Source organism: Emys orbicularis, chromosome 11 (genome assembly GCF_028017835.1).
Source record: "Emys orbicularis isolate rEmyOrb1 chromosome 11, rEmyOrb1.hap1, whole genome shotgun sequence".
In the NCBI taxonomy this organism is placed as follows: domain Eukaryota; kingdom Metazoa; phylum Chordata; order Testudines; family Emydidae; genus Emys; species Emys orbicularis.
In genome coordinates this window covers 39010559-39032919 of record NC_088693.1, presented here as the reverse complement: position 1 = coordinate 39032919, position 22361 = coordinate 39010559, and the positions used below count along the sequence as shown (strand labels likewise).

General features: G+C 42.8%; 1 protein-coding gene across 1 annotated transcript in view; it reads right to left on the bottom strand.

Moving 5' to 3' along the window:
- Positions 1-10121, bottom strand: part of ERICH2 (glutamate rich 2) — a 44573-nt gene extending 34452 nt beyond the window's left edge. The window contains exons 1-7 of the mRNA XM_065413694.1: positions 10114-10121; positions 9978-10065; positions 7879-7912; positions 4489-4525; positions 843-876; positions 505-553; positions 231-267 (exon numbers count right to left, since the gene is read on the bottom strand). Of these exons, the coding sequence (XP_065269766.1) occupies positions 231-267; positions 505-553; positions 843-876; positions 4489-4525; positions 7879-7912; positions 9978-10065; positions 10114-10121 (287 nt within the window). The remainder of the gene's footprint in view (positions 1-230; positions 268-504; positions 554-842; positions 877-4488; positions 4526-7878; positions 7913-9977; positions 10066-10113) is intronic.
- Between the last annotated feature and the right edge of the window lie 12240 nt (positions 10122-22361).

The following is a 22361-nucleotide window of genomic DNA, read 5'->3' as shown; positions in this document are numbered from 1 at the left end:
GGCCTTAATTTAAACAATATGTACTTCTACAATATCATCAAGATTTAAATTCTATTTTAAATACGCCATCTAAATAACAATGGTGCCAACTGAACCAAAGGTTAAAGTGTTAATCCATGCATTTCCAGCCTTTCAAAATTAATTGGGTGACAAATGATTTCATTATCTAGCTCTAATTGCTTAAAAAGGCATGTAATAGATCAGCTGCAAAACCAAAGAGATCATCTTACCGTGGCATTGTTTGAATTGGTTCAATAATCACTTCTTCTAAAAAACAAATGAACAACAGCTGTTTAAAGTTCTGATATACTTAGTACAAATTCTGATTTTCAATTCTAAACTTTCTTTGACTGTGACAGATATTGTAAAATGTTTCAAAGTTGCAATTAAAATTTGAACTGCTAAACAACTCAAAAACTTGCTTACTGGATTTTTTTAAATCAGGGAAAGCTAGCATATATAATAAAAACCTTCCAAATTCTAAATCATTATTAGGTCACTTACCTTTTGGACCAAACACATGTAATCTGCCATTTTGTCCATTCTCTTGGTCCTAAAATAACAATAATAGTAACATTAAAAATGAAAACCACTGTAATTACTTAAGATACCCATCCCGCATTAATGAGGGTTCTTGCAGTGATGCAAATTCCCAGTAACTTCAACAGAATTCCACACCAGGATTCAGAATTGGAGCTCTGAAATTTCTTCACCACACATACGAAAATTTCAAACAGCAGTAGCTATTGTTTTTCAATAACAATAGCTAAATAAAGAACAAAACACATCAATTACCCATGAAAAAGATGCCGAAGTAAATCCTATGGAAAACTAAGTCTTACCTTTATGGCATCTGTCCTTTCTAAACAGTTCTGCCTAGTAGAAAACACAGACATTTGTATGAACACATACTCCTTGAACACTGGAATTTCAGTTTGTTCAAGTGGACATGTGGTAGCAAAACAAAACAAAATAAAATAAAATAAATCTAGAAGGCACCGAATTCTTACACAACTGCAATTACTGCAAACAATTACTTAATCTGGACTCTAAGGTCTGACTCAACAAAAAATACCCAGGCCTTTTCCCGGGTTTGTACAAGCCCTGGATGGTGGCTTTGGCATTAGTGCCCACACTAGAAAGAATTATAACCAGATTTACGATCTGATTCAGCAAATCACTTAAGCCCACGCTGAAGTCCATCCCCTATTCTGTAAATCCCTTATGTTTTTACTATTGAGCTCACTAGGACTTAAATATGTATTTAAGAGCTTTGCTGAATTGGAATATTAGTAGGTACAAAACACTTTCAGCTGCAATGGTATTACTAATATTGTAAGTAAGCTATTTAGTGTAGACAGGGCACAGGCATTTTCAATATGATTTCAGAAAACCTTGTGTCTCCATTGTGAGCCAACTTTCCTCAGTATAGGTTAGCCTTTATCTAAGCTAGGACTTTTTATACTGTGTAGCACCAGTACACCACCACACAGCAATGATGTAACCAGGTTCAGGCATTTTAACCCACAGAGTGATTTTTTTAAAACGTCCAATTTACACCAGTCTTTTCACCATTAGAGATTCATTCAAATAAATTTGCCATGCCCTGCACTCTACGACATAGGCGCCAACTTTCCCCAGCACCAGTAGGTGCTCGAGTCCCCCTGTCCCCGGCCCTGACTCCACCCTTTCCCTGCCCCTGCCCTGCCCCCATTCCAACCCTTTCCCCAAAGTCCCAACTCCGCCCCCTCCCTGCCCCTATTGGACCCCTTCCCCAAATCCCCGCCCCGGCCCTGCCTCTTCCCTGAGCGCGCCGCATTCCTCCTGGGAGCTAGGGGGAAAAAGCAGGCACGTGGCGCACTCAGGGGAGGAGGCGGAGCGGAGGCGAGCTAGGCGGGGAGCTGCCGGTGGGTGCAGAGCACCCACCAATTTTTTCCTGGGGGTGCTCCAGGCCCGGAGCACCCATGGAGTCGGCGCTCTACGACTCCCTTTTCTGGGTCCATCTAGTCATCTTTTTTCTCCATTCCTATTAAAGACATGTGGTTGGACCTACACAAGAAAATTACTCCAGAACTAGTTGGGGAGACATATCTTTGGTCTCTATTAATGGCTAAGAATATTTCTTTAATCTTCTTTACATTTCTAAAACGTATCTAAGAGACAACAGGTGGCAGACAGCTCCTGTTCATTAAACTAGTGGGGGGGGTGGGTGCGTGGGAGGGAGGAGGGAGCAAGAGGAGTCAAATAATATTTCTTCTGTCTGGCATCAAGAACAAATATATACAACACTCTACTCCTATGAAAGCTTGCGTGGCATTCTATCGCTGACAAATAGAGGAGATAGCTCACAGATTCAGGAGCAGCCTCTGGAGCTGTGCAACACAGAAAGGTCAGAGAATTATTGTGGCCCAGAAGCAGGGTGGATTTGATTAAATCATGATTTAAATCACTAGTCAGGAAGCCTCAATTTAATCATGGTTTTCTACATAAAAGTGCATTCTTGTTGGTTGTTATAACCTTAACACATATTCACAACTCAGAGATAGATGTGGGTTTCATTTTTAGAAGGTACACACTATACATTTTTAAACAGTGATTTATTTTGAAAACTTTTCAGATTAGTTTTACAGCTATATCAGAAAATGAATGATTGTTTGGTTATTTCATTTACCAAAGGTAACTGAAGAGATATTTAGGAAGTCATTGGGAGGTGAACTGTCTCCAATTCAACAGGTTAATCACTAATATTTGGAGGATTTTCTTGCCATGCTGTATTAGGAGGAGATCATCACCAGACAGACATTTAAATTATTTTATTTAACTAAAACCACCACGTTAAGTATTCTGGATTTTTTTCTTCAACAGCAAACATACAATATTTTAACAAAATAAGCATATATCTCTCGCTTCTCGCATTTATCTCCAGACCTCTTCTCCTTGTCCAGATCTATTCCGCCCCCCACAATCTTCTATTCATTGAACTTTTTGAAACTTTGCACTTTTAGAGAGAGGTAAGGGACTGACTTTGTGTACACAAATTTGCAGAGGGACAATAGAGTTGAGGTCTGTTATTTCTCACCTCTATATATTATTTATTTATTTTAAAACATTTTTGCTGTTAACAAGCATGTTACCTCTGGAGACACAAATCCACAGTTTGAGAACTGCAAAACTAAGTATCTCTGATGGTATCTTCTAGACTGAGCACTGAGTCCCATTGGGTGGATAGAAAGATTAACCTAAATAATCTATACAGAAGCCTGTGGAACCCCATAAGATTGGGTCCCTAATCCATGAACTATTAGAAGTCATTTACAAAACTTTTCTTAAACATAACATGAATATATTGTCTCATACTATAGAATTAGAATTTATAATCCCTATTCCATGATGAGATATCTTTGAGCTATAATGTATCTTAGTTAAAACTATCTTTAGATAGGTTTTTTCCCCAAAAAGCATTTTATCAAAAATAAAAAACAATAATTAAAAAAAAACACCATTGCTTTTTATCCATCCTGGCCAGAAGGCACCGTGATAGGGACTTAATCAATATGGGACAGTCTCAAAATGTTTAAAAAAAATAGAAGAAAAAAGTCTCTTTTGGGTCAGGAACAAGCATGAGTTAACTGAAAAGATGCTTACTGGTAGTTCTGGTTGAGAAAAATGTATCACTAGTACAAATCTATAATATTTGAAGTACAATATGTGAATTTAACTGTTAAGAAAGTGCTTGAAAATATGACATTTTACAGTCATATCACAACAATTATAATAAATGCTATATTTAACCTTTTTTTATCTTTCACAATGTGCCCTTTTTGTATTAAAATTTTGATTTGACCACTGTGCATGACTCCTCTTGTGCTTGATCAATTTAATGCAATAGAAGAACCTTTAATATATGAAATGATAGTTGAATGTAACACTTTGTATTGTATAATTGCAAATCACAGTAAACAAATAAAACAATCTATTTTATATATACACCTCTACCCTGATATAATGCTGTCCTCGGGAGCCAAAAAATCTTACTGCGTTATAGGTGAAACTGCGTTATATCGAACTTGCTTTGATTCGCCGGAGCACAGCCCCTCCCCCCCGGAGCGCTGCTTTACCGCGTTATATCCGAATTCGTGTTCCCGGGTCGCGTTATAATTCGGGTCGCGTTATATCGGGGTCGAGGTGTATCATGGTTTGGTACAAACTTCCAAAAGCTAAAGAAGGAAGCTTTTTGGCCCCAAAGATTGCATATTATTATATACTGATCCAATGAAAACTCATTTCACTTACTTTTAAATACACATAAAGGAAAGAATAGACCAATAAATGGTGGATGTGGGAGGCCATCAGCAGATCGCCTTGACTCTTCCTCCACCACCAGGTCTCCCCAAATTCACCCAACTCACATTCCTTTACAGCTTGCCTCACACAACAGAAAACTTCTGGAAATTTTTTGGGGCCAAGACTGTGTCTTTCTTTTCTTACCTTGACATTGTCAAGCAGGCTTCTAGAATAAATCCATCTAAACAGAAAGATGTACATGCTGTATTAAGCACAACACAGAACAAACCATGTTTTCTTAAACTGTATATTTTTCTATTCACAATTAGTTCATTATCAAAGTATACCGTTAATGTTGGGCTGTCAAAGTTTCTATATATTTACCAATACAGATTGCACTTGAGAATTATTAGTGAGCTTATAAGAAAATGGTTTATAAAACCAGACAACAGAAAATTTTTGAAGCACTGAATATTTCAAAACACTGAGCTATTAACGGATGGCTAAGATGTCAGTTTATAAATTACATTAGTACTTTTCATTTTAGATATTAATTTTCTTCTTGACATTACTTGGGTGTTCAAAAATCTCTAATACAATGCCATTTTTAAAAATGTTTCTGTATTATCTGTCTTCTTTGCCTTTATATATGGAGGACTTGTAAATGTTACATAGAACAGACTTAATGTTGGTGATGTGAGAGTACCTCTAGAATCTTCTCTTTGTACATTCCCTTTTTGATATCAAACTATTGTAAAATATAATTTAAAAAAAATTAAATTACAATTTTCTTAGTTCCATTATAATTCAGTTGGTAGCACTCATCCTTGGACCAGAAGACTGTGGGTCCAAATTTCATACTAGAATTAGGGCTTATAACCAGTGCTGAAAATGCAATTAAGGATACTGTACCTCCGATGAGACATTAAACCGGGTCCATATTGTCTATATCACATGGCTATCCAAGTGGAAGTTAATCACTCACACAGAACTTTTAGAGTCAGGGATAAATCCCATGGTCTTGTCAACATTCTCTTCCTCAGTTATAAAACAGTCTAAGTGTACAGTATAAGGTAATATGAATCTTTGTTGAGTGCATAATGGTCACTAATTTTTCTTGTTCTGCATAATGTTATTGTAAAACAATTTGGGTGCATAAAGCCAATTTATATTCAGTTTTTCTGGAAAGTTTAAAGACCAAATCCTGCTACCATATAATCAATGGCAAATTCTCATTGACATCACTCAGAGGAGACCTAAAGTATTTTTCACAAGGAACATTTATTCAGTAGACTAAAGGGGATTTTTAAAATCTTGTGAAGTCCTGTTATTCTGTATGGTCTTCCTTCCTTTCTAAAGATTTTAGAACTATTCGTTCATTAACACTCTCCTGTGAATGAATGGAGATCAAATTTAGAAAACAGCCAGGAAGAGATATATATATATATTTGAAATGTGAAATACTGTAGTACTCTAGAGTAACATCTACCTAAGCATACTCAATGGAGTCCCTGGTCATCAATGTCATTTGCTCAATGGCTTGCTGTATATTCCAAACACGTTATACCGAACCATTGACTCTATGCTGAAAGGACAGAACATGCATGGTATAGACTATCTAACGTTGTATTCAGCAACTGCCAAAAGAGGATATTTTAACAACCTTTTTTCCTTCTGAATAATTATAAACCAGAAATAGGGCCAGTTTTCTTTATAAAAAATTGTATCATTATATAAATAAATACAGACAATTAAAAACCTTTTAGGATCACTGAACCAAAAATACTAAAGCAAGATGACTTTATAAATGTAAGAGGTATGTGCAATTATCTGAATAAATACAGATTGTGAGACAATTAATTTCCAAAGTTTGCATATGGTACACGGAGTTTCAGTTTTATGACACAGCCAGTTGTGCAGTACAGTTTCAAAGGCCCAGATGCAGGAAGGGACTTAGGTGCTACAATGCTCAGCATCGCAACACCTAACTTCTAGGTTTCTAGAAACATCACAAGAACAGCACTGCGATCCACAAAGCCTGAGTTAGGCGCCTAAGCTCCTATACAATGAATGGGGACAGATAGGAGCCTTAGACTGTGATCTACAAAGCCAGCATACTAGGTAAGGAGCCACCGAAGCCAGCCAATGGGCAACATCAACCAGATGTGTGCTAAAACCTGTCCTATCATGGAGATAGGTGCCTAAGTCTAGGGAGGTGCCAATCTCTGCTTGCAATCCACAAACCAGGGAAGACAGGCATTCAGATGCCTAAATCATGCGCGGGGGCCCAATCTGGTAGACTTACTCAGAGACTACCTACTGGATCGGACCTTTCAGGTGAGTTAATACAAAACAGATGGGGGGGAGGGGGAGAGGAGGACCACCTCCCTTACACCCTTTTGCCTAGCAGATAGGATACTCACCCAGGATGTGGGAGGCCCTCAGTTCAAGTATACCCTCCTTCTGAGTAGAAGTGATTTGAACAGACGTGTGTTATGAAATATTCCAATGTGGGTCTCCCTCAAATCTTGCCTGTTGAAGTTGTTCCACTTCTATTAAATAATTGAATAATTAAATATTAATTGGGCCAGTGAAAGAATTACAATGCCTCGTGGTTAGGGCAGTCACCTGAGAGGTGGACAATCCCTTTTCAAATCCGCTGTCCCCCTCAGCAGGAGAGGGGACTATGTGAATAGCCTATCCACTAGGCTAAAGTTTATAAGGGAAGTCCTCCTCTGACCCCAACTCCTGGCTGTTTTGTGTGAACTCGCCTGAGGGGCCAGATCTGTTAGGCAGCCTCTGACCATGCCTACCAGATCAGGCCCCTACACGCAACTTAGGCAGCTGAATGCCTATCTTCCCCGGTTTGTGACTTGCTCTGGGACTTAAGCAGGAGATAAGCACCCAAGTAACTAAAGCATGCGCACTGAAGCCTGACTCAAGGAGGAAATGGGCGCCCAGCTACCTAGTGAGACTGCAGCACACATGCCCAGTGATAAAACCTTAGGCACTGAATGAGTTGAGGCACCTACAGGGTTAGAAGGCAATTGAGCAGGAGTTTTATGGATAATAGTGGTGCCTGAAAATGCGACTTAACTGCCTAAGTACCATCGTGGATCACACACAAATTCATGATCTGAATTTATGTTTTTACTGTGAGGAGAGGTGTTGAAAAGATTTCCCTTCATTTTTAATTTGGAACTTGGGAACAGGACTAGGTCTCTAAGCTTGTTAGCAGATTCTTACTCCTTGGTCTGTGCAATTGCCTGGAAAGCAGAGATGTGAACTACGTAATTCACAGGGTAACACCACTAGGTAGATCCATATCGCTACACTGTTATTAGCTTTGAAAAAGTGTGAATGTGGCCACTCTGAAAGACAAGCTGCAAATATGAGGGACGTTTCTTTAAAAAATGAAAAAAAAAAACCTTAAGTTCGAGAAAATAAAAATGGCTGGATGAAAAAAAATATGCTTACTTATAATTTTATAAGCAAATATAATAGCTACAGTTTTTTTAATTCGAATGTTGGAAATAACAACATAATTCTTCTCTTTTAAAAAAACTATATTAATGGATAACTTATAACAAATACCATCTGGTCCAACCACTTCCAGCATTCCAGAGACCTGAAAAAATTGACAGGAAAATAATTCAAGTTATCATTAAGAAATTTTTTTTTTATGGGGACAGTAAACAAATTTGTTAGCTGCATCTCGATATTCATCCAACTAGATAATTCTTCAAAATGCTCTTTTAAATGGAATCAGTCTGTTTCTTATAGAAATTAAGCACCTTTACAAATGTTACCACTCACATTAACAACTTTTACCTTTGTTTTAATATACAAAAGAGGGATTGCAGTGAAGTCGGGACTATTCACATGTCAGATTGTATTTTAAACTAAATTAGCTTTCAAGTTATACAAGCATATTTTTATATACTTTTTAAACCAGCAAACCCATATATTTCATTCTCAGTTTTAAAAAGTTTTCTATTGACAGAGGAAAAAATAGCTTCTTTAGACTTGGTATACCAAATTTCTGCCTAGGTGTAGAGGAGATTTTACAGAAAATTTACAAAGTCCTGAAAAATAGGGTTTTATAATGGAAGTGCTGACACAATCTTAACTCTCAACAACATGAACTGTGATGATATAATACCAGATACTAACAACAAAATTAGGCCTAACAAGACACTGAAATAAAAATGTCTTGATGCCAAGTGGCTTTTACCAAAGCGATATTGAGTAACTATGTGTAGGATTTACAACTGTGCAGGATGCATTCCTGAGATCCTGATTGCTATATGCACATCTGAGATATGAAGGATATTTGCATCCAGTGTCTTGTGCTTAATTCTTGAAAATCCTGTCTATCAAAAAAGGGGAACTTAACTTTTGAAAATAGAACAGCCATGCATGCCACAAAAGCAGATGAAATTTGATCATTTACATTTATAAAGTACCATAAATTATTGGAGTATTACCAAGACTACATTTAAGGTGTGGGGGGAGACTTTAAAGAACAGAAAACAATAAATAATTCATATAATAAAGTATATAGTGCCTTACACAACCAGGAAGATCAAAGTAAAAGACAAATTCTACTCTCGATTAGGACAGCAATTACTAATGCCCATAATGTGCATGCATTAGAAGGCAGAATTTGACACTAATTAAGCCACAAATCACTCCTATGAGTAGGAACCTACCAAATTCACAGTCCATTTTGGTCAATTTCATGGTCATAGGATTTTAAAAATTGCAACTTTTATGATTTCAGCTATTTAAATCTGAAATTTCACAGTGTTGTAACTGTAGTGGTCCTGACCCAAAAAAGGAAGGGTTCCCAAAGTTATTGTTGGGGGGGGGAACCCTTACTCCTGCACTGCTGCTGCTGGTGGTGCTGCCTTCAGCTGAACAGCTGAAGAGCAGCGGCTGTTGGTCGGGAGCCCAGTTCTGAAGGCAGAGGTGCCACCAGCAGCAGTGCAGAAGTAAGGGTGGCAATGATATGGTATTGCCACCCCTTCCTTCTGCGCTGCTACTGGGGGGTGCTACCTTCAGAGCTGGATGCCCAGCCAACAGCTGCCACTCTGCCCACCCAGCTCTGAAAGCAGCACAGAAATAAGCGTGGCAATACCGTGACCCCCTAAAATAACCTTGTGACCCCCCTGCAACTCCTTTTTGGGTCAGGACCCCCAATTTGAGAAACGCCAGTCCCCCCTGTGAAATCTGTATTGTATAGGGTAAAAGCACACAAAAGACCAGATTTCACGGGGGGGGGGGGCTGGGGAGGGAGGACCAGATTTCATGGTCCATGATGTGTTTTTCACAACCTATGAGGCTGGGCAATTATATTAGACCTGTTAACAGATGAATAAATTGAGTCATAGAGACTAGATTTAGGGGTAGATTTTTAAAGGTATTAAGGTGTCTATTGGGTTTTCAAAAGCATCTAAGCAGGTTAGGCACCAAACTCCCCAATTATCTTACCCTGGTGCCGGCAGTGGGAGAGAGGTGTGTGTGGAAGGGAAATCTCTTACCTAGGGGGCTGCAGTGGGCAGCCTGGGTGGGGGGAGGGGAAATCTCTTACCTTGGGGGTTGCAGTGGGCAGCCTGGGTGGGGAGAGGGGAAATCTCTTACCTAGGGGGTTGCAGTGGGCAGCCTGGGTGGGGGGAGGGGAAATCTCTTACCTTGGGGGTTGTCGTCCTGGGAGTCCCTGGGCCCCAGACCGCATTACACCTGGAGACAAAAGCAGGGTGTTTAGAAGCAGGGGCCGCACTCCCCAGGCACGGAAAGGCGCCGGGGAAGAATCAGCGGACCCGCTACCTGTTCATGTCGCAGGCGGGGTGACCGGCTCCCTCCAGCTAGAACCAGAGCGCGGGAGCCAGGCCTGGCTGCCGGAGCGTGGCCATGGCAACAGCGGCGCCAAGGCAAAGAACAGCCAAGAACAGGGCCCGGCCTGCAACGCTCGGGCAGAACGAAGGGGCCTGGGCCGGTGTTGCTCCGCCCGCAACCTCCCAATTGCAGGCGAGCGCTCCCTGGGGGCGGGCAGCGGGGAGCCCGACGCCTGCGGGGCCCGCGTGGCAGCCGGTCCCCAAACAGACAGGCCCGGATTGTCTCAGGGCGGCAAAGCAGCGAGTGTGCCCCGCAGAAGGCAGGCGCGCGGTGGGTGGGCTGTCCGCTCAAGAGACAGCGCGCTCCCCGCCCGGCCGCCAGCAGTGAATAGGTGCAGGGTGCAGCTAGGTTCCCAACCTCTAGGACTGTCTTGCAGTCTCTAGGAATTAAAGATGGATTTTTAATTAAACATTATGTCACGTGTCAAAGCCAGGAACAGTCAGTGTAAGCAATGCGGTTTCTGCACTGGCACTGCATCGATCTAACTACATCGACAGTGAAGTAGTAGCCTGGTCTACACTACGACTTTAATTCGGATTTAGCAGCGTTAAATCGAATTAACCCTGCACCCGTCCACACAACGGAGCCATTTAGGTTCGAAATAAAGGGCGCTTAAAATCTATTTCTGTACTCCACCCCGACGAGCGGAGTAGTGCCAAAATCGATTTTGTCATTTCGAATTAGGGGTAGTGTGGCCGCAATTCGATGGTATTGGCCTCCGGGAGCTATCCCACAGTGCACCATTGTGACCGCTCTGGACAGCAATCTGACCTCGGATGCACTGGCCAGGTAGACAGGAAAAGCCCCGCGAACATTTGAATTTCATTTCCTGTTTGCCCAGCGTGGAGAGCACAGGTGACCACAGATAGCTCATCAGCACAGGTAACCATGCAGGCCGATAATCGAAAAAGAGCACCAGCATGGACCGTACGGGAGGTACTGGATCTGATTGCTATATGGGGAGAGGATTCAGTGCTAGCAGAACTTCGTTCAAAGAGACGAAATGCCAAAACTTTTGAAAAAATCTCCAAGGGCATGATGGAGAGAGGCCACAATAGGGACTCCAATCAGTGCCACGTGAAAGTCAAGGAGCTCAGACAAGCCTATCAAAAAACAAAGGAGGCAAACGGTCGCTCCGGGTCAGAGCCGCGGACATGCCGCTTCTACGCCGAGCTGCATGCAATTCTAGGGGGGGCCGCCACCACTACCCCACCTCTGACCGTGGATTCCGAGGCGGGGGTAATCTCATCAGGTACACCTGAGGATTCTGCGGAGTGGGAAGAGGAGGAGGAGGACGAGCTTGCGGAGAGCACCCAGCACTCCGTTCTCCCCAACAGCCAGGATCTTTTTCTCAGCCTGACTGAAGTACCCTCCCAACCCTCCCAAGCCAGTATCCAAGACCACGACCCCATGGAAGGGACCTCAGGTGAGTTTACCTTTTAAAATATAAAACTTGTTTTAAAAGCAAGGTTTTTTAATGATTACTTTGCCCTGAGGACTTGGGATGCATTCGCAGCTAGTACAGCTACTGGAAAAGTCTGTTAACGTATCTGGGGATGGAGCGGAAATCCTCCAGGGACATCTCCATGAAGCTCTCCTGGAGGTACTCCAAAAGCCTTGCCACAAGGTTTCTGGGCAGTGCAGCCTTATTCCGTCCTCCATGGTAGGACACTTGACCGCGCCATGCTTGCAGCAAGTAATCTGGTATCATTGCATGACAAAGCCTGGCAGCGTATGGTCCCGGTGTTTGCTGGCATTCAAGCAACATCCGTTCTTTATCTTGCTGTGTAATCCTCAGGAGAGTGATATCGCTCATGGTAACCTGGTTGAAATACGGGAATTTAATTAAGGGGACAGAGGTGGCCGTTCCTACTGTGCTGTTTGCCTGTGGCTGAAAAGAAATCCTTCCCTGCAGTTAGGCGAGCGCGGGGGGGGGGGGGGGGGGGGGATTGGCCCAGAGCTTTTCGCGTGTGGCTAGCAGGGATCTTCCCTGATACCAGCCACGCGGTGGGGGGAGGGGTAAAGCGATCATCCCAGAGAATTCATGGCGGGGTGGGGGGTGTTAGTTTGGTTCCTGCAGGGATCTTCCCTGATACCAGCCACACGGTGGGGGGAGGGATAAAGCGATCATCCCAGAGAATTCATGGCGGGGTGGGGGGTGTTAGTTTGGTTCCTGCAGGGATCTTCCCTGATACCAGCCACGCGGTGGGGGGAGGGATAAAGCGATCATCCAGAGAATTGGATGGGGGGGGGGGTTAGTTTCTTTTCTGCTGCTGAAGGTTAACAGGAAAACCGCAGCACTCAACGGGCTTTGCTTGGTATGTGGGAAAGGAGGGCGCAGAAGCCGAAAGACAATGGCTTACCATGGCTGCATGCAAGCCGAATTCTGTTGCTCGGATCTGCGTCTGTGATCTCTAGCAGCAAAGCCACAGGCACTCAATATTAAGAGGCAAAATGCGACCTTGCACAGAAATCACATGTGCTATGTAATGTGAATAGTGTTGGTCACCGTGAAAGAGTATAAGCATTGTTCTGCAAAATGCATCTTTTAAAAAAATTCTCTCCTTTTTTCCCTCCCTCCAGCAGCTGCAAATTCTTCAAGCCTCCCTCCTCCATCCCGAAGGCTATCACAGATAAGGCGTCGGAAGAAGAAGACGTGAGACGACATGTTTGCAGAAATCATGGAATCCACCCGCAGTGACAGAGCTCATCTGAATGAGTGGAAGGACACGGTTTCAAAGTATAGGAAAGAAGCCAGTGAACGTGAGGACAGGAGGGACCAACGTGAGGACATGAGGGACCAACGTGAGGACAGGAGGGACCAACGTGAGGACAGGAGAGACGCTCGAGATGAGAGGTGGCATCAGGAAGATCAGAGGAGGCAGGATGCAACGCTGGGGCTGCTGCGTGAGCAAACAGACATGCTCAGGCGTCTGGTGGAGCTTCAGGAATGGCAGCAGGATAACAGAGTGCCGCTACAGCCCCTCCCCCCTCACCATGTTCCATAGCCTCCTCACCCAGATGTGTAAGAACGCGGGGGGGGGGGAGGCTCCGTACACCTTCCCATTCCACCCCAGTGGACAGCCCAAGCAAAAGGCTGTCATTTTTTTAACCATTTTTTAATGGCCTTTTCCTTCCCTCCTCCCAAACCCCACCCGGGTTCCCTCCCTCTTTTTATAATCTATGAATAAAGAATAAATGATTTTTAAACGATAGTGACTTTATTTGGTTTGAAAGCAAGCTGGGGGAAGGGGGAGGGTGGGTTCCTTACAGAGAATGAGTCAATAAAGGGGGCGGGTTTTCATGAAGGAGAAACAAACAGAAATTTCACACTGTAGCTTGGCCAGTCATGAAACTGGTTTTCAAAGCTTCTCTGATGCACACTGCTTCCTGGTGTGCTCTTCTAATCGCCCTGGTGTCTGGCTGCGCATAATCAGCAGCCAGGCGATTTGCCTCAGCCTCCCACCCTGCCATAAAGGTCTCCCCCTTACTTTCACAGAGATTGTGGAGCACACAGCAAGCAGAAATAACAATGGGGAGATTTCTTTGGCTGAGGTCAGAGCGAGTCAGTAGCGATCGCCAGCGACCTTTTAAATGGCCAAATGCACATTCTACCACCATTCTGCACTTGCTCAGCCTGTAGTTAAACAGCTCCTGACTCCTGTCCAGGCTGCCTGTGTATGGCTTCATGAGCCATGGCATTAAGGGGTAGGCTGGGTCCCCAAGAATAACTATTGGCATTTCAACATCCCCAACGGTTATTTTCTGGTCCGGGAAGTAAGTCCCTTGCTGCAGCCCTTTAAACAGAATAGTGTTCCTGAAGACGCGAGCATCATGAACCCTTCCCGGCCAGCCCGCGTTGATGTTGGTGAAACGTCCCTTGTGATCCACAAGTGCTTGCAGCACCATTGAAAAGTACCCCTTGCGGTTTATGTACTGGGTACCCTGGTGCTCCGGTGCCAAGATAGGGATATGGGTTCCATCTATCGCCCCACCACAGTTAGGGAATCCCATTGCAGCAAAGCCATCCACTATGACCTGCACATTTCCCAGAGTCACTACCTTTCGTAGCAGCACCTCAATGATTGCTTTGGCTACTTGCATCACAGCAGCCCCCACAGTAGATTTGCCCACTCCAAATTGATTCCCGACTGACCGGTAGCTGTCTGGCGTTGCAAGCTTCCACAGGGCTATTGCCACTCGCTTCTCAACTGTGAGGGCTACTCTCATCTTGGTATTCTGGCGCTTCAGGGCAGGGGACAGCAAGTCACAAAGTTCCATGAAAGTGCCCTTATGCATGCGAAAGTTCTGCAGCCACTGGGAATCATCCCACACCTGCAACACTATGCGGTCCCACCAGTCTGTGCTTGTTTCCCTTGCCCAGAATCGGCGTTCCATGGATAGAACCTGCCCCATTAACAACATAATCTCCAAAGCACCGGGGCCCGCGGTTTGAGAGAATTCTGTGTCCGTGTCCATGTCCATGTCCATGTCCTCATCATGCTTGTCGCTGCGCTCGCGCCGCCGCCGCCTCCTCGCCTCGTTTTTCTGGTCCTGGCTCAGCATAAACTCCACGAGAACGCGCGAGGTGTTTACAATGTTCATGACTGCTGTCTGGAGCTGAGCGGGCTCCATGCTTGCCGTGGTATGGAGTCTGCAGTGTTCACCCAGGAAAAAAGGCGCGAAATGGTTGTCTGCCGTCCGTTGCTTTCATGCAGGGAGGGAGGGAGGGAGGGGTGAGGCTGTACCCAGAACCACCTGCGACAATGTTTTTTGTCCCATCAGGCACTGGGATCTCAACCCAGAATTCCAATGGGCGGGGGAGACTGCGGGAACTATGGGATAGCTATGGGATAGCTACCCACAGTGCAACACTCCAGAAATCGACGCTAGCCCCGGTACATGGACGCACAACGCCGAATTAATGTGCTTAGTGTGGCCGCATACATTCGACTTTATACAATCTGTTTCCCAAATTCGAATTATATAAATTCGGATTAATCCCGTAGTGTAGACGTACCCTATATGCCTCTCCTGAAGATGGAGTTATTAATTCTGCATAGCATGGCAGTTATATCAGCAGGAGGCCCCGCCCCTTCTCTGTGGCCCTGGCCCTGCCCCTGCTCACTCCATCCCCCTCGCTTGCTCGCTCTCCCCCACCGTCACTCACTTTCTCCAGGCTGGGGCAGGGGTTTGGGTGCAGGAGGGGGCTCCGGTCTGGGACAGGCTCTGGGAGGGAGTTTGAGTGCAGGAGGGGGCTAGGGGTTGGGGTGTGGTGTGCAGGCTCTGGGAGGGAGTTTGGGTTCAGGATGAGGCTCAGGGCTGGGACAGGGGTGTGGGCTCTGAGAGAGAGTTTGGGTGCAGGAGGGAGTGTGGGGTGCGGGCTCTAGCCGGGAAGTGCTTACCTAGGGCAGCTCCTGGAAGTGGTAGCATGTCTCTGCAGCTCCTAGGCGCAGCCAGGGGCAGCCAGGGAGGTCTCTGCTTGCTGCCCCTGCCTGCATGCACTGCCCCCGCAGCTTCCATTGGCTGCCATTCCCGGCCAATGGGAGCTGTGGAGTTGGCGCTCGGGACGGAGGCAGCGCGCAGAGATACCCTGGCCGCCCCTGCCTGTGCCTAGGAGCCACAGGGACATGCCACTGCTTCAGGGAGCCACATGGAGCCAGGGCAGATAGGGAACCTCCCTTAGCTGTACTGCACCACCCCTGCCGACCGGACTTTTGGCCTATTAAAATCTCCCGGATTGCTTTCAATAGCAACCGGGAGATTGAGGCTGATTCCGGGAGACTCCTGGCCAGTCCGGGAGGGTTGGCAACCCTATGAGCAACATAAGTTTCACCGGCATAAACGCTTGTGTGCATAGTGCTATGTTGGCGGGAGTCGCTCTCCCACCGACATAGCTACTGCTGCTTGTTTAGGTGGTTTTATTACGTTGACGGGAGAGCTCTCTCTCATCGGTATAGAGTGACTACACATTTTTCAAAAGCAAAAACAAAATAAATTATATGTTGTGTGATAACTCCCTGTCATGCCCCGTCAGGACAACTACAAGAGAGCCAAACTTTGTAAGTCTCAAAGCTCAGGACAGAAGAAATAGAACATTAATTCTCTGGGCACATGAGCAAATTAGAAAAGCAACATACTTGTTCTTAATAATGAGACTCTGACCCTGCAAATATTTACATATGTGCTTAACTTTAATGTGCTTATCTCCAGACTGAAAGGTAGGGTACGTCTTTTCTATAAGTTGCTTCCTCTGCCAAGGTAGAGCTTCTTCAAGGTCCCGTGAAATAGCTAGCTCTATGCTGCATCCTCCCATTGTAGATTCTAGCAACAGGCTGCATGGCCAGAACATGTTGTGCTGTATTCTAGCTATTCTTGACTGCCCAGAGCCATGAGAAGCATGAGTGTAAATTGGGCCTTGTCTACACAAGAGAGTTACACTGCAGATGAAAACTACAGATGTGATTTTAAACCGATTTAGTTAAACCAGTATAAACCCCTCTGTGGACACTTATTTCACTAAGATTACCTTTCAGATTACCTGTCTTCTCAATATGTATCTATAACTCAAAATAGCATAAATGCATAATGTTTTGCATTCTTTGGGAGCACATAAGCCCTAGAAAACAACATAAGCCAGCTGCACACTGGTGAGCTTTATTGAATGGGATCCTACCTGAAATTCACCTGGTTTCTGAAAGGGAACAAGTAATTCATACAAATTAGCTTTCTTACTCCAGTCAGACCTCCTACATTTTCTTGGTTGTATTCTCTCATGCTAAGAGCTACACAAGGGACTGGGAATTACTACAGATGTATGGCTCTTGCCTTTTGTGAGATCCAAGGGGATGGGAGAGAAGAGAATTGAGAGTCTTCATTCTGTACTGTTTATTAAGAACCATACTTGTGAGTATTTGGGCTGAGGGATTATTTTATTCATCTCTACTGGATCCTGCAGGGAGCTAGGTAGGGGGATTCTTGTCCAAAGGTGAGTGCTCCCCAATGAAAACTATTTCCTTCTCTTTTCCATCACCCTCTGGATTATTAGATGGGCGATAATCCTCAGACCCCTGCCTCTCTTATCTCTCTTCTTGAGGTATGTGACCCTTTTCAAGAAATGTCTTCAGCTGATAGGTGTGGGGGAGGGAAGAACCTGCCTTTGGTGAGATGTTGGGGGTGCACTGAGCATGCTCATTGCAGTCCTCCATGTCATTTCCAAGAACTGATTGGGGTAGAGCCACATATTAGCGTAGCAATTTTAGAGTTTGCATACATTATGGTGTTGCTCCAAAATCAGTTTTACTTATAGTACCCCATGGTATCAGTCAGTCTAATTACTCTGATAACACTTCTCACAGTTCTGTCTGATTGTTATCTCTGGCTAACTTAACTATTCAAACACTGAACATACCCTCTATTACCTTTCCTTTGCAAATACTGTAGATTTAATAAGCTGTATAATGACCTTGACAATCTTTTTATTAAAAAGCTCATAAGATTTGGTCTCATTAGGCACATATAAGATTTGGTTAATATTTGGGGAAAATGGAAAAGATGATTACCTTTGACTACTGAAAAATGTTCAGAACTGGGAGGAGAATCATGGCCAGGGTGTTATCATGTACATGAAGAGTAACTCCAATGAAGTCAATGGAGTTACACTGTTGTAAAATAATGTATAATAAAGAATCAAGCCAACATGCAATTTTTTTTAAAGTGTAAAGTAATCAGGTGTCAAGATTTTGATTGACCCTTGCTGCACTCTTCAAAGACCTTCCCTCCACCACTGCCCTGCAAGGGCAAAGTACAAGCGCAGTCACTGCAAAAAAGAGACTGCTCTGTTCTTGCTCTCTCTAGGGAGCAAATCACCCAGAAGGGGATAGGAGGAGGTGGGGCCATTGCCTCCCTTCCCTGAGAAATGGCACAGAATGCCCACTGGACAGCCTCAGGCTGCCTTATCTTTACACCAATTTTTATAAAGGGGTACAGAGGCGATCCTCACTGGTGAGCCTAATTTCAGTACTAGGCAAACTGGTAGAAATTATAGCAAAAAATGGGGTTATCAGATATATAGAGATGTACATTATTTGTTGGGGAAGAGTCAACATGGCTTTTGTAAAAGGAAGTCATACCTCACCAATCTATTAGAATTCTTTCAGGGTATCAACAAGCATGTGGATAAGGGTGATCCAGTCAATATAGTGTACTTGGATTTTCAGACAGTCTTTGATAAGGTCCCTCACCAAAAGCTCTTAAGGAAACTAAGTAGTGATGGGATAACAGGGAAGTTCTCTCAATTATCAGTAATTGGTTAAAACATAGGAAACAAAGAGGAGGAATTAATGGTCAGTTTTCACAATGGGAAGGGATAAACAATGGGGAGTGATCCCCCAAGAATCGGTACTGGGACATATGCTGTTCAGCAGATTAATTAATGATTTGGAAAAGGGAGTGAACAGTGCAGTGTCAAAGTTTGCAAATGTTACAGAGTTATTTAAGATAGTTAAGTCCAAAGCTGACTGAGAAGAATTACAGGGGACCTCACAAAACTGAGTAGTGGGCAGCAAAATGGCAGATGAAATTCAACATTGAAAAGTGCAAAGTAATGCTGTAAAATGGGAATGCTCACCACCAGTGCCGCTTAGGGCTCAGGCAGGGGTGCAGGAGGTGGTTACTCCTTCTCACTTATAGTCCTGTCCTTCAGCTTCCCCTAGGACTTTTGGTGGGCAGTCATGTTCTGCACCTTAGGGTGCTATGAAGCTGCCTACCCCCGGAACCATTTACTAACCATGTTTCCCTTCTTCCTATGGAGTAAATTATAGAACAACAAACACAGTCTCTAACCTTCCCAATCAGTCAACCATCTCTCCTTTGTAGGTCGTATAAGGTCTGTTTATCCAGGTCTCGGGCTACGAGAACTCCTGGGACAGTACTTGCTCAGAGCAGAGATCTACTTCCTTCCACTGCCTGCTCTCCTCTGACCAGCTCTGCTTCCCCTTTTAAGCACCGTCTCCAACTTGTGCAGGCTTTGCAGGTGTGGCTTGTTGGGGGCACCTGGGCCCAGAGTTGCTCCTTAACTCCTTGTTCTCTAGTGTGGGATTTGTCCACCCAATCACAAAAGCATACTGGAAAAAATAATCCCAACTACACACATATGGGTTTTAAATGAGCTGTCACCTCTCAAGAAAGAGACCTTTAAGTCATTGTGCATAGTTCTCTGAAAACTTCAGCTCAATGTGTAGCTGCGGTCAAAAAGGCTAACAGTGTGTTAAGAACTATTAGGAAAGGAATAGAAAATAAGGCAGATAATATAATTCCAGTATATAAAGCCATGGTTCACCTGCACCTTGACTACTGTGTCCAGTTCTGGTCACCCTATCTCAAAAAGGATATTGTGGAACTGGAAAAGGTTCACAGAAAGCAACAGAGGATCAAGGATAGGAATGGCTTCTATTCAAGGAGAGACTAAAAAGATTAGGGCTGTTCATCTTAAAAAAGAGACTATTGGGGGGGCATAATAGAAATCTATAAAATCATGGTGTGGAAAAAGTGAATAGAGAAGTGTTATTCGCCCTTTCCCACAATACAAAAGCCAGGGGGTCACCCAATGAATTAATAGGCATCAGGTTTAATACAAACAAGAAGAAATACTTTTTCACATAATGCACAATTAACTTGTGGAACTCATTGTCATGGGATGTTGTGATGGCCAGAAGTATAACTGGGTTAAAAAAGAACTAGATACTTTTATGGAGGATAGGTCCTTCAACAGCTATTAGCCAAGATGGTTAGGGATGTAACCCCATGCTAAGGGCAATTCTGAACTGCCAGAAGCCAGGAGGGGAAGATAGAGTGGATTTCTCTTACAGTAGATGCATGACATATTTTTCTCAAGTTTGGCATGAAAATCTACCAGACCTGTGGATTGGCAGGTAAATCCATCATCTGCTGAGGTAACTGAAATCTGCGTATCTTTAAATAAGAATTCAGATGAACCTTCACTAAAATGGGTATATAATTAATGAGTAAACCTACATCTTTTAAAATAGTTGGAAGAATAAAAAAAAGAATAGAGGATCTATTCTGAAGTCATAAACTTTCTTTTCAATAAACTGGATACTCTATGTGTGTACTTCACTACACATAGAGTGAAACTCACCCAGATGAGGACCAGCACAATTCCTATGCACTGCTTAAGACTCATTTAAAGGTGCATAGGTACTGTTCTGGTCCTCTGCATGGAGTGAATATAATGAATAATACCTAAGCTACAAATGGACTGCCACATGTCTAATGATTATACCAAAGCCTGAAATACTATTGGGGATAATGTTTCAGAATAATAAAGTGAAGGGTAGAATGTACATCATGTCCAATAAATAAAGCTATAAAGATGTCAGCAAGTATATAATATTGCCTGTTTCTTCCATATTCAACAGTCTATGAGATGAGATATTAGTAATGACAATGTTCAAATTTGTAATATGTGAGCTAGAGTTACTCTAAAATTAATGTAACCTATAGATATCTGCAAAAATCCCAGTACGCCCCAATTATGTGATTAAATCTTTAACAAATTACATCTATTTGTTTTCTGTCATGGAGGGAAGAATCATACATGTGGACATTATTTTACTGGATACCTCAATCCAGTAAGAGACTTTTAAAAATAGCTGCCTGTAGCAACTAATCTGATTCAGATGCAACACAGTATAACTAGCAAATGTATAAGAGAAATTTACAACAGAAAAAAATGGATATTATGCTTAGAAAAAAAGAGGTGTCTGGGTAATAAAATGTTAACCCTCATAAGATAGAATCCATCTGAAACAACACAAAAAATGCCTAGGAATAATTTATAACACAGGATCTATTCTGACACTGATTTTTATGCAGAACTTCCTATTGTGGGTTGAATTTACCAGTCATGCTATTAATAAATCATAATCTGTTAGATTAGCTACATCACCTTCAATGGTTTTACAACTTTATAAACATCACTTTAACTTGAAAGATTTTAAAAATATATCATTTACCTTCCATTTTTTAAAAAATTTTCATTGTCACTGTTGTTTTTTACCTAAGATGTGTGTTTAAAGAAGAGATTTCCCTTCACAATTTACATTCTCCTTCTACTCAGTTCGGAAGTCAAGTTATGCAGCTGAAATTGTGATATATTTACTTCTACAGTAACAGGCTGAGATCCTCGTAAACCCAAGATTATGGTTTTGTTGGATTATCAAACAGAGAGGGAATGTGATCTGTAAAGACTAAAATTCTCATTTTGAAATCCTCACTTAGGCATGAGTCCTACTACTGAAGTCATATGAGTCGTGTCTGGCTCAAGGCCTGAGTCAGGATTGCAGGTTTTGGCCCTATAGCTAATAATAGTCATGGGGAATATATCTTTTTCTTTTAATATAGAACGTTCTCTTTTTTCAAGTTTCCCCAGGTGTGAAAGTCACCTTTCAACACTGTACAGAAAACATTTCAAGATTTAATTTTTGAGACCATATAATGTATTTTTCTTATAAATTAATTTGAATTAACTGTGAGATAAATTAGCCTATATGATGTGTCTGTTATAGCAACTAAGATTTAAAGTTCAGAGCTGAACTGACCTTAAATAGCACACATACTCAACATTTATAATTAAAGAATATTAAGCATTTAATTTTATAAAACTAACCGCTAGTTGATTGCAAGCAATTATAGGTGCACAATGTATTTTAGGAATGCAAAGTTAATACAGTTACTTTTATTGTAGTGTACAATTTGAGGTAGAAATAAATTCTAGAAATGTATGCAATATGTTACTGCAATGTGTTGTTCCTTATATCACAAAATTCATTGGAGTGTTAAATTCTACATAACTCTTGAGGCTTCATTAATTACATTTGTCACTGATTCCAGATTTTCAGATTTTGGATTGGGTTTTTTGACCACCACACAGATTAAGATTTTAGGTAGCATTGACATAAAGTTTTAAATTAGTGCATATTTTGTCCTGACAAACATTCTATAAAAGTTGACTTTCTATATTTTTTATTTGCACATTTTCCTGTTTTACATGTGGGTACCATGTAAAATGTATGGCCTACTTCAAGCCTTCAGGGTTTTTGTTTTTTTAGCAGAAATCCCCAATGACATAGTGATAGCACTATCTGGCCCCGTTCTAC